This window comes from Antechinus flavipes, chromosome X (genome assembly GCF_016432865.1).
Source record: "Antechinus flavipes isolate AdamAnt ecotype Samford, QLD, Australia chromosome X, AdamAnt_v2, whole genome shotgun sequence".
NCBI lineage: Eukaryota > Metazoa > Chordata > Mammalia > Dasyuromorphia > Dasyuridae > Antechinus > Antechinus flavipes.
Genome location: NC_067404.1, coordinates 31,814,478 through 31,826,982, shown reverse-complemented (window position 1 = coordinate 31,826,982; position 12,505 = coordinate 31,814,478). Strand labels below are relative to the sequence as shown.

Genomic DNA, 12,505 nt, shown 5'->3' with positions numbered 1-12,505 from the left:
GAGCTATGATTCAGTGATGCATAGTGCTTTAGAGCATAGTGTTTAGAGAACTAAATCTCAGATTATGCTGAGGTTGGGCCAAGGGAAGTTAAGGACAACAAAGAAGGGGTCTTTTTCTTAACCTGTAAGAGGAAAAAAGAGGAACCAAAATAAGAGATAGGACTACTGCTTAGTATAGGTGGAAAGATGATGACTGATAATAGAGAGAAGGCTGAGCTGCTTAATCCTCATTTTGCTTGTTTTCTTGGTCAAAGAGAATGACCTTTGGATGGAAAAAATCATAGAAGAGGGACTAATAAAGGAGTTGACATCAAAGAAAAGTAAGGTGATAGAGCCTTAGCGTCCCTTGTTTCCTTCCTACCTTCTGGCCCAGATGAACCCCATCCTTGGATAGAAGTGGCAGATGTGATGGCCAAACCACTGTCGGTAATCCTTGAAAGGCTGGAAAAAAGGAGAGGTGACAGAGAAAGGCAGATATTCTGGTTTGCAAAAACACAAAGAGACCAAAACCTACAAATTATAAGCCATTGTTTCTGAGAAAATTCTAGAGTGAATCATTAAAGAGAAAGTGAACATATAAAATGGGAAGTAGTCATTACCAAGAGTCAGCATGGTTTCATCAAGAACAGGCTAAGCCAGACAGACTATTTCTCTTTGTGACAGAGATGCTAAACTGATAGATCAAGGGAATACAGGGAAGTTTACCTGAGTTAGATAGATTGGGAATTGACTGAATGGCGAAACTCAGAGAATAGTTGTTAGTTCTCTCTCCACTTGGCAGAAGGTCTCCAGGGTAGTGCCCCAGGGAACATATCCTTGCCTCTGTGCTGTGTCAGATTTTAATTAGTGACTTTATTAAAGCTATAGATGGGTTACTTACCATATTTACAAATGACACAAAACCCAGAGGGATAGCTAATGTTGGATAATAAAATGAGGATATAAAAAAGAGCTTGACAAGCTATATAGCACTGGTCTGAATCAAATCAGCAAAGACCCGGGATTTGTGAACTTTTTTTTTTAATTGATAACTACATTTCAATGTAATTGATGTTCTTTGTAAGCCCATGTATTTTATGCCTTTAAAATAATTATTCTGAGAAAGAGTGCATAGGTAAGCTGCACCAGACTATTACAAAGGGGGGTCCATGTTATTGTTATTGAGTAGTTCAGTTGTTTCCAACTCTTTAAGACCTCAAGGACCCAGGAAGGGTTTTCTTGGCAGAGATACTGGAGTGGTTTACCATTTCTTTCTCCAATGGATTAAGACAAACAGAAGTTGAATGGCTTGTCCAGGGTCACACACCTAGTATCTGAGGCCAGATGTGAACTCAGGTCTTCCTGACTCCAGACTCTGTGCTTTATCCACTAAGGCACCTAGCTGCCTCCTAAGGTGGGGGGTATATGACATCCTCTCCCCAGCCCCCAACAAGATTAAGAACCTCTCATCTAATTGGCTCAAGTATAATAGGTATAAATGGAAAATATTACTCTTAGGTTTAAAAAATCAACTTCACAAGTACAAGGAAGGAGACAAATTAGATAGTAGTTTGTTTGAAAAAGTTCTAGAGCTTTTATTGAACTTCAAAGTTAATATGACATGGCAGCCAAAAAGATTGATTGGGCTTCATTAAGAAAACATAATGTACAGGACATTGGTCTCCATCCTTTTCAGACTTCTTGTGGAGTATCGTGTCCAGAGAAAGGCAAGCAAGATAGTACAGGGCTTTCAAGTCATACCATGTGCAGATTGTTTCAGTCTGTCAAGAAGCATAATATATACCAGGCACTGAGCAAGGGAAAGGGGATTTGAAGGCCAAGTGAAACAATCCTTGCCCATCTGAAGTTTTAATCTAGTTAGAGAGACAAAAAATGTGTGGTTTTGTGTGTGTGTGTGTGTGTGTGTGTGTGTGTGTCTACACATACACACATGCACATACACATTCATGTGTACAAAATAAATACAAGGTAATTTCATATCAGAGGGCACCAGCAGATGAGGGCAATGGATAAAGGCTTTAGATGATGAAAAGTAGCACTTGTGCTGAGTTTTGAATGAAATAAGGGATTCTCTCTTTTTTATTGAATTTTAATTTTTTTCTCAATTACATGTAAACATAATTTTTAACATTTGTTTTTCAAAAATTTGAGCTATGAGATAAGGGATTCTAAAAATTTGAGGTGAGGAAGAATGCCCCAGGCGTCGATGATGGTCATATAAAGGCACAGAAAGGGAAGATGTAGTTTGAATACTAGCCAGAAGGTCATTTTGGGTGGATCCCAAGGCTCAGATAGGGAAATAATGCCTTATAATTCTGGAAAAGTAAGTTTGGGCTTTCAGTGCCTAACAGAGAAGATGATAGTTCATCCTAGAGGCAATAGGGAGTCTTTGGAGTTTATTGAATAGGAGAGTTAGCTGGTCAGATCTGCACTTTAGGGAAATAATTTTCAAAACTATATGGAAATTGAGCTGAGTTGTTGGGTGAACTGGAAAGTAGGGAAACTGGTTCAGAAACTATTGCAGTCGTCCAAGTCCAATAAAGGCCCTAACTAGTGTGGTAGCTGTATATAGAGAGAGGAGTTGAATAAGAGACTGTGAAGATAGAAATAAGATTTTGGAACTTGAGTATTAGGCATGAGGAAAAGTGAGTATTCTAAGATAACTCTGAATTGTAAGACTGGAGGAATGGTGCTACTTTTGACAAAAATAAGGCAGTTCAGAAGAGGGAGAGTCTTTTAGGAGAAAGAAATGAGCTCTGGTTGGGACATGTTTAGTTTTAGATATGTATGGGACATGTAGTTCAAAATGTCTATAGGCCATTGGAGATATGGGACTGGAATTCAGGAGAATGACTAGGGCAAGATGTAGTAGATCTAGAAATCTTTCTAGAGATAATAATAAATCAGTGGAAGCCAAAGTGGTCACCAAGTTTAAAAAAAAGTGTAATGATACCTACACCCATATACTCTGGCTCTCTCTCAGGGCCAGGTGAGCTGTATCTCTTCTTAAGGTTCCAAGGAATCTTGAAAGTTTGTGAAGCTCATTTTCTTTCCTACTGCCGTTGGCTTGATCCCCCAACTGGCTCTGTTCCACTCATTGTTAGAGGCCAGCAACTGATGCTTCAGTTTCATTTAGCCATTTAATATTGGATAGCTTTTTAAAGGGATATTTCCTTCAATATTTCAAGGACAAATGTACAAAAATCCCAATTCCTCTTGGATATATTCTTCTGTAAATCAGCTCAGTCCCTGAAGAGTAGACTCAAAACTTGTCTCATTTCCTAGATAGTATTGGTCCCACCAATGTACAGTGTTGGCTTCATACCCACAGTTAAAGGGTATGTTGTGAACAATAACTCAGGAAAAGAGACCGATAGATAGAAGGAAAATGCAAAAAGAGCAGTTACATTAAAAAGTTGAAAGTATCAAGAATCCAGAAGAGAATGTGGTCAACAAGACCAGGGCTACAGAGAGATCAAGTAATATGAGGACTGAGAAAAGGTCATCAAGGTTGACAATTAAAAGATCATTGGTAATTTGGGGGACAGCAATTTCCACTGAATGACAAGGTTGGAAGCCAGAGTGCAAAAGGCTGAGAAGTAAGAAGAGAGCAAATGGAGGTAACAACTATAGATAACTTTTTCTGGAAGTATGGTTGTAAAAGGGAGGAAAGATATAGGCTAATAGCCAGAGAGAATGGAAGAGCTTAGTGAGGGGTTCTTAAAGTTGGGAAGACTTAGATGTGTTTGGAGGCAGCAGGGAAGGAAGTAGTAGTAGGCAGAGATAAAATAAAGGTTAGAGAGATGGGAGGATGATTGTAGGGGAAATCTACTAGAGAATAAAGGAGGAAATGGGACCCAAGGTACATGTAGAGAGACTGACCTTGGTAAAGAAAATGGCCACTTCTTTATCAGATACTGGAATAAAGAAGAATAAAATTGGGGATTAAGGGGTCCAGGTGAGATTAGATAATATAGATTATTACTTCATTTGAGGGAACTAGAAATATTTAACCATAGGGGACTTGATGGGAGATATAACTTTGTCTTCAAGTGTTTAAAACACTGTCACAGGAAAGAGGGATTAGCCTTTTTGGCTTGGTCCCATGGGGCAGAACCAGGAGTAGTGACAGAAAATTGCAGAGGCACATTTCCACTTGGTGTTTTGGTCCTGACCATCAGAATTTGGTCCTGACAATCAGAATTACTCTCAGAAGGTAGTGGCTTGTCTTTCATTGGAAGGCTTAGAACAAAGACTGGTCATTCTCCGTTGGGTATATTGTGACTTGTCTTTCACTGGAGGGCTTTGACAAAGAGTTTCGTCCCAAATATTGGGTGTGTCTTAGAGGATAGCCTTTATCAGTTATGTGTTGGACTAGATGGTGTCCAAATTCTGTTCCAATTCTGAGATCCTTCAGTTGTTTGCATAGTAAAATACCAGTTTTTTTCAACATTCAAGTCCAGTGTGTCTGTGGCATTTGCCAGGGTGTAGTCAAATAGATATCCCCAAACTAGGGAAAAAGAGCCAGGACTGCCTTTAACATTTGATTTTGTTGCTAAATTAATATCTATAAATAAAGTCGTCTTTATAGACTTGTGAGAATCAAAGAAGATAATGTTTGTAAAACTCTTTATAAACACCAAATATTATACAAGGTGTTCCAAAAATCGCAGTACCATTTTAAACTACAAATTTTGGAATACCCTGTGTAAATAATAACAGTATCATGGTAGTATAAGTAATATTTGGCACTGATCAATAGTATTTCCTGATGAGATTTCTGTCTTCTCAAAGAATATTTCCACTGTGTCTTGTATTCCAGAAAACTTGCTTTATTTGACGAATGGAATTCCTTGGCTGTTTATGTTTCGATGGATAACACAGTGGTCATCGAAGATATCAGTAAGTCACAAGCCTGTTTACAATCTGTTTATATGGTAGGTGATGCTCTTTGTTATTCAGAAAGTTACCAGCTTGGAATCTTTATAATTTGCCTTGTTGCAATACAGAACTCAGTTAAGCAAAAGTCTGTGATCAACCACTCTGACTCTTTTCTAATTTTTTCAATTATCTTGTTTTTTGAAAGTTATGAAAAAGCACATGTATCAAGAACTTTAAAAGTAGCCCTTGCATAACATCTCCAGAAAGTACAGTAAAGTCAGTGATTCTGTTAACAGGTAGTTGCTCATCAGCTGCTCTGTGCTAATTACTCTGTTAAGTATGGTCAGAGTCCATAAGGAAAGATGCTGGCAAATCCTTCACATAGTTCATAATGTAGTTTGGGAGCCAAGACTAATGCACCAGGAGAATAGAGAGTCACTCTAACGCTGTTGGTATTATAAGAGTTAGAGGGGAAGCTTGGCCAGTGTTAGGGATTGCTTTGGGAAGGCTACATGGAGTAGTGAGGGCTTGAAGGATGGGGAGAGAGGTATGAATTTCAGTAGAGAGGGGTAGTCTGAGCCAAAGCAAAAAACAAAGAGTCATGGATGGGCCTGACGTATGGGAAAAGAACTGCCAACCAGTTCATTATTACCTTTATTTTTTTCTTTTTAAGTCTGTCTCATTTGGAATTTGTAAGACTATCTAGATGAATGTATTTAATCAAACTTTTCCCTGAATTTTTAGAAAAAATGTGCCACATGTGCCCTTCTGACCTGACCCACGACAGTTCTGCCAGTTCCTGTAATGGCCTTGACTGGAATACAGATTGTCCTGGGCCAACCTCTGGCTGGAAGCCCCTTCTGCTTATTGTGCCCCTTCGTTTGGGCATAAACCAAATTAATCCTGTCTATTCTGATGCATTTAAAGTAAGTTTCTGCCTTAACCAAGCCCTTTATCTCTCAATCAACTTCCATGTTGTGTAGAAATCTATAAGTCACTGAGAATCTGATATTCTCTTTCCCTCTAGGAGTGTTTTAAGATGCCACAGTCTTTAGGTGCATTAGGAGGAAAGCCAAATAGCGCCTATTATTTCATTGGATTTTTGGGTAAGTAAAGTACAATCATAAGTTACTTGAGGGTGGAAGAAGTGGGTGGGAAAATTTCTCTTTGAAATCTTTAGCAATTCTAGCTCTAGGGCCCCTCGTGGCCTAGTTGGTGATTGTGGAACAAACCATTGGCGCTTATGCTGTGTCCAAGCTAATCCTCAACGAAAGAGCCTGCTTGGAAGACTCCTTTTCCAAAATCTTCTGATCCTTATTCAGGCATGTCTATCTCAGTGCCTGTATCTCCCACCTGATTGTCTTACTTTTTTTTTTTTTTTTACTCTCTCTCTCTCTTCTAGGGTTCCCATTGCTATCATCTAGCAAAAGGCAGAAGAAATAAAGGCACTACTCCATGGTTTTATATGTTGTCCAGTGAAGTGAAAGCCCCTATTTTTATTGCTGTAATTTGTTTATTCCAAATGATATCTTTGGTATTCCCACATTTCTAATGGAAACCTCCCCCCCCCCCCAATATTTTTCTATGATTTGTACCTAAAAAAGAACCTGAAATCAGTAAGGAAAGTGAGTTTAAGGGGTTTTCTGTATATTTACTTTAGGATCCTAGATCTAGACCTAGAGAATACCTCCAAGACCATCTAGTGTAACTACCTCATTTTGCAGAGGAGGAAACTGAGTCCAAGGAAGATTGAATGGATATGCTTTTATTCCATGTTCTTAGCTAACCTATTTTCTTCTAATTATAAATGTATGTTTTGAGGACTTGAAACTTTTGAGGACAAGAGAAACTAGCTTGATTAATTGATCAGATCGAGGTGAGGATGCTATCCCTGCTGGATCTCACCTGCTTTTCCTATATTCCTGTAAAGGATCAGGAAAAAGAGAATTTACTCCATCCCACAGGTACCAGTGGTGCTTGGAAAGGCATAGTCTATTCCTTATCTCAACAGGAGACGAGCTCATTTACCTGGATCCTCACACCACTCAGACATTTGTTGATACTGAAGAGAATGGAACAGTGAATGACCAGAGTTTCCACTGCCAGCAATCCCCCCCTCGGATGAAGATCTTGAACTTGGATCCTTCCGTGGCATTGGTATGTTTTCCAAAGGCTAATGGCGGGTTGAGACAAAGGTCTGGAGGCAGCTGACCCCACCCTGCCTTCTGGTCATACAGCCACAGTTGGGGAGTGGGCTTTGGATCACTGTCACCTCTCTTGCCTTCCTTCCTACCTACTCTCTTTAAATGGGAAGTGTTTACGGTGATGGTGGGATATACTAGTGTTTCATCCTGGCTCTGATTTAGATGTGACTAGAGGTCCCTTACCTAGAGATAGTGAATACAATTCCCTTATGTAGGTTCAAACATGACTTAGGAACTGGTTTTCCTTCCTTCTTTCTTTTTTCTACCTTCCTCCCCAATTAATTGCGATTGTTTGCCTCCCTAGGTGTCAGTAGAATGGGTCAGGCCATCATTTCTAGTTTAAACTGATAGTCCCTTTAATAGATTAGTGAGGACCCCAGAATTTCCATCATGCTAGTGAATTGACTATTCTGTTCCCGGGCATGGAGGTTGGCCCTGGGAATAGTCAATTCTTTTGTATGTGGCTTGGGTTCTCTAAATTCTGGTGATCCACTCACTAAGAATTAAAACTATTTATTAAATGTTATCTTCAGATGCGAGCGTGAATGCAGTTCTATGAACTATTCTCTGTAGATAAGTGTGTGTGTTGTGTGTGTGTGTGTGTGTACATATGTAAAATTATATCAATACCAGGTCTAGAGACTGACTTGTAAATGGCTATATATTTCAGTATGAAGTCTGCTTTTTGTCCAGGGACAGGGGAGGAATAGTTTAGAGCACTAGGAAATACAATTCAAAGCGTTTGATGTGCTGATAATGGACTTGCAATATCATCTTGGTTCTGCCACTGTTGGCTGAACTTGAACAAGTCTCCTCTCTCTGTTTCATTTACAACCTCTTAAAAAGAAAAGGCCTGGGCAACACGATAGATTGGAAGGGGCACTACCAGATTTGAAATTCAGACCAAGGTTCAAATTCTGGCTCTGCAGCTCCCCTATTTGACTTTGGAGTTTCTTCCAGTTCTAAAACTATGGCCCTACAGTCCTATGGCTAGCCTTTCTCCCCTTCTTTTTTGGTTTCTGTTTCCCTAAGGGCCAACACAGAACCTGGCGCATTGATCATTAGTAAATGCTTATTGATTGTTTTATTGTCTAGATGATCTCTATAACTCTAGTTCTGTCATCCAATATAAGGGATGAATAGTAGCCAACTCTTAACTTTGTGCTTTGTATCTTTTTTTTTTGTTTGTTTGTTTTTCCTTTCCCCAAGGGATTTTTTTGCAAAGAAGAAGAAGATTTTGATAATTGGTGTGGGCTCGTTCAAAAGGTAAACTTGTCTTTTTTTGTTTGTTTGGACAATTCAAAACTTTTAAAAAATACTTTTTACCCAGCTTTTTACAGAAGAATGCTTCGTAGTGGTAAACACTTGACTATTGGCAGTAGAAAGGAATTGCCTAAGGGAAATATGGTTTGTGGGAAATCCAAAGTATGGAAGCATGGGATAGTGAGAGTTACATGGCTGTTGGTAAAGGAGATCTGGGTTGAGTCTCAGCTCTGCTGCTTCCAGCTATAGACCTTGAGCAGATCTCTTCTCTCGAAACTGAAGGGGTTGAGCAAGAGTTGGCACAAGTAGTCTCACCCATTGTGTTTCAATATTAGAGACAATGGTTGTATAATGGATAGGGCCCTGGACTTGGATTCTGGAAGACCTCAAATTTTACTTCTGCTACTAGCTGTGTAAATAACTTTATCTCTATGACCTCAGTTTTCTCATCCGTAAAATGATGAGTTTAGACTTGATGACTTCATAAGTCCCTTCTAGCTTTTAAAGTTCTGATCCTATGATCTCTCTAAGGCCTCTCCCAGTACTAACATTCTGTGATTCCAAGTGTTTGGAAAGGGTTTAGGATTGAGTATTCAATGACTGTGGATTTAAAACTTCAAGCTTTTGAAGGTTGAACAACAACCTTCATAATTTGAAGTTACTACTTCTTCTATACTCTCTTCCATATATTTCAGCAGTTAAAAAAGCACATCCTCAGGAATTTCTCTTCATATGTGTTAGGAGCTCATTTTTATTTAGTGAGTTTGCCCTTCCTTTAGTTCTTGTGTACAGATAGATCACCATTGTACGCCCAGAGCAGGAGCATTGCAGTCCTAAGTGTACCAGGCCACTGGCCACTGCCTCCTGGCTGAGCACTTGCCTCTATGTTTACTTGTTACCATTAGAAGCTGCTCTCTTTCTCCTCATATCAGCGTTATATACAGGGGTCCTCAAACTTTTTAAATAGGGGGCCAGTTCACTGTCCCTCAGACTGTTAGAGGGCCAGACTATAGTAAAAACAAAAAATTTGTTTTGTGGGCCTTTAAATAAAGAAACTTCATACCCCTGGGGGAGGGGAATAAACGTCCTCAGCTGCCGCATCTGGCCTGCAGGCCATAGTTTGAGGACCCCTGATATAGAACATATAAAGCAACAGAATAAGTCCTTGATTAGTAAATAATTGAACTAGAATAGAAAATAAATCCCTAATAAAAACTTGAGCCCTTTTGGAACTAGCCTCAAGAGAGAGCAGCTTCTATTTATTTTTACCATTGTAATCCATTTTGTTATTTTGCATATTATTGTTATCTTAGAGGGACAGGATTATAGTGGAGAGAGAGCTGCCCTTAAAACCAGGAAGATCTACCCTCTGATAAGTCTAACTTCTGATATCTATTCCTGTGTGACCAGGGCAAGTCATTTAACCTAAGTAGTGCCCTACGTAATTCTTAAGAATAGAAAGGGCAGAGAAGGTGCCAACTTGCATTGGTGGAGGCAATTTCCTCATCTGGGAGTTCCCTATACCAGTGAAAACACAGTTCTCTTCCCCACCCCTTATCCTTATTGCTATCTTAGGAGAAAAATTATTTTTTTTTAGTTTCACTAAATGGTTTTGAAAGTTTTCCTGTGTTTATCAATGTGATTTAATTACATCTGCTATGGTTGCCATTCCCCCCCCCTCAGATTAGATAAGTCAATAGGAAAATAGAATTTGAGGAAGAGAAATCTCATTTGCAGCCTACAATAAAGAAACAAATGTGTTCCCCAAACCAAGATACATTTTTTTTTACCGTTAACTTGCTGCTTTGCTGCTCAAGATTGAATTTAAATATGGAGCATGACTACTGTATTGGTTCTCTTCAAAATACTCCCATGAATTTCCTTCCCTCAAGGCTAGTGACTAGAATGGATTAAAACCAGGCATTCAGTTTGTGGCACACACCCCATGAAAATGTTGGATGATATTGGAAGCCATTTGCTGGTCCTCTTTGTCTCTTGAGTTGTTTGTTAAGAGTCTTTGAAATCTACTGTCTGGATTATGGTTATAATAGTATCATGAACCTTCTAAAGAAACACCTTTATTTTTGCTTAGGAGATATTAAAGCCACAGAGTTTACAGATGTTTGAGCTTGTTGAGAAGCATCCAGCCCACTGGCCTCCTTTTATACCTCCAACCAAACCGGAAGTAACAACTACAGGTGCAGGTATGATATTGACAGGAGAGTGGGTGGTATCCATCATACAGAGAGATACAGAGAGACGCATCCATGGCCCTGCATTTTCTGTAGAGAAAGGAAATTCCTCTTTATCCAAAATGGTTGGAATGAAATATGTTAATTAATTAAATTGCAAGTTTATCATAGGTACCATTAAGGGCATGTTACTTCAAAGAATGAAGTAAAATTTATTAAATCTTTCTTTGATGATTCAGTAAGCCCTTCGATGTCCCGAAAGTCCTCAGTGCAATCATTACGCCAAGCTAATTTTCACTTTAAAAACAAACTAAGTTATTTAGATTTTGGATAAGGAGAAATTACAGGTGTTTCACAATGATGGTGTCAATTAACTCAGTTGTCTTCTATACACCTCATGCAGTATGATAATGATTATTTGGTAGTTTAGTGAAGCTTCCCAATACATGATCATTTCCAGGTGAGTGACATCCCTTAACAGAATTTTTTATGCTTTTTTTCTGAAAAGATAGAAGAATGTGGGCTTGGTGATGGAATATCCCTGGAGATCAGTCTGTACTGTTGAACATTTTAGTACTACTCTTAGATAAAGGCACCAAATGAGATAATATATGTAAACTGTTTTGCAAACCTTAAAAGTTGCTATACGAATGTTAGCTATTGCTGTTATTATTATTATTATTATTGATAATGTGCTTATCAGATTTGCAGATGACACAGAGCTGGAATACGAGATAGCTACCACATTAGATGACAGTATCAGGATCCCAAAAGATTTTGACAGGCTAGAATAGTCCACGCTCTTAAAGCGCTCACCTTTGTCTTTGAGAGGAGGGACTATCTTGATTTTCAATTTGTTTCCTCAGTGCTTAGCACAATTCCTGGTACATAGTAAATAATAACTTTTTAAAAATTTCATTCCATTTCATAAGTAAGGTCCCATATTGGGGTTAATCAATGAAGTAAAAGTTGCAGAGGAGCAGATTTAGTCTTGTTGTTAACACAGATTTTCTAACAATTAGAATTCTTTCTGAAAGGGGGCTGGGCTGTTTCAGGAAGTACTAGGTTTCCCCTTATCTTCTGGTAAAGACTTGATAACCACTTGCTGGGCATATTTGTAAAAAGGGATCTCATTCAGGTCCTGATTGGACCAGATGGCCTCCCAGGTTCCTTACAATTCAGATTCCATGATCCAATTTTCCTTTTGTTTCATCTTCTGGTAGAATTCATTGAATCCACCAATAACCTGTTTGAACTGGAAGAAGACTTTGAGATTTTGAGTATATGAAGTAGTGCCATCCAGCCTGTATCCACCACCTGGCACCACATTGCAGAGAACTTTTCTAGCCAGAGTGCCTGAATCACCAACAAGCACAGAACATAATATCAATCCAAACTGAACCAGTAACCATTTTTTCATAAGCTCTATTCCTGAGAGAGAGAAACAGAGAAACAGAGAGAAGGAGAATCCTCTTGCGAGATGGTAGTCAACAGGACTATTGTGCTTCTTGGGTCTTATTTTAGAGACAGTGAATCTACAGTAATGGTTTGAATATACAGAGGGCAACTTTAGTTATGTTTCAAAATCATTTAATGGGAAATGATTTCTCTCTCTTTCTCTCTCTCTCTCTCTCTCTCTCTCTCTCTCCTCTCTCTCTCTCTCTCTCTCTCTCTCTCTCTCTCCCTCTCTCTCCCTCTCTCTCCCTTTCTCCCTCTCTCTCCCTCCCGCCCCCCTCTCTTTCTCTTTTCCTTCCTCCCTCTCTCTGTTTCTATTTCTCCTTGTAACATGTCTCTTTACATAGAGGCAATTCTATTTTAGCCTTTGGGGTTGCATCTCGGGAAGCAGTTGTTTCTTTATAAAATTAAATTGTCTGGATCAGGGAAAGGAAAACGTTTGTTAAATTATTTTAATAGGCACTTTGAATCATTTTGTATGAAAACATTTTTATCAAGGGAATTATGGCA

The 12,505-nt window shown here is 39.0% G+C and overlaps 1 protein-coding gene across 2 annotated transcripts in view; it reads left to right on the top strand.

The window, feature by feature from the left end:
* Positions 1-12,180, top strand: part of ATG4A (autophagy related 4A cysteine peptidase) — a 61,600-nt gene extending 49,420 nt beyond the window's left edge. For both annotated transcript variants that reach the window (XM_051969204.1, XM_051969205.1), the window contains exons 7-13: positions 4,823-4,902; positions 5,626-5,807; positions 5,909-5,987; positions 6,893-7,038; positions 8,295-8,351; positions 10,441-10,552; positions 11,764-12,180. In XM_051969204.1, the coding sequence (XP_051825164.1) occupies positions 4,823-4,902; positions 5,626-5,807; positions 5,909-5,987; positions 6,893-7,038; positions 8,295-8,351; positions 10,441-10,552; positions 11,764-11,828 (721 nt within the window). In that variant the 3' untranslated portion in view covers positions 11,829-12,180. The remainder of the gene's footprint in view (positions 1-4,822; positions 4,903-5,625; positions 5,808-5,908; positions 5,988-6,892; positions 7,039-8,294; positions 8,352-10,440; positions 10,553-11,763) is intronic.
* The last annotated feature ends 325 nt before the right edge of the window (positions 12,181-12,505 follow it).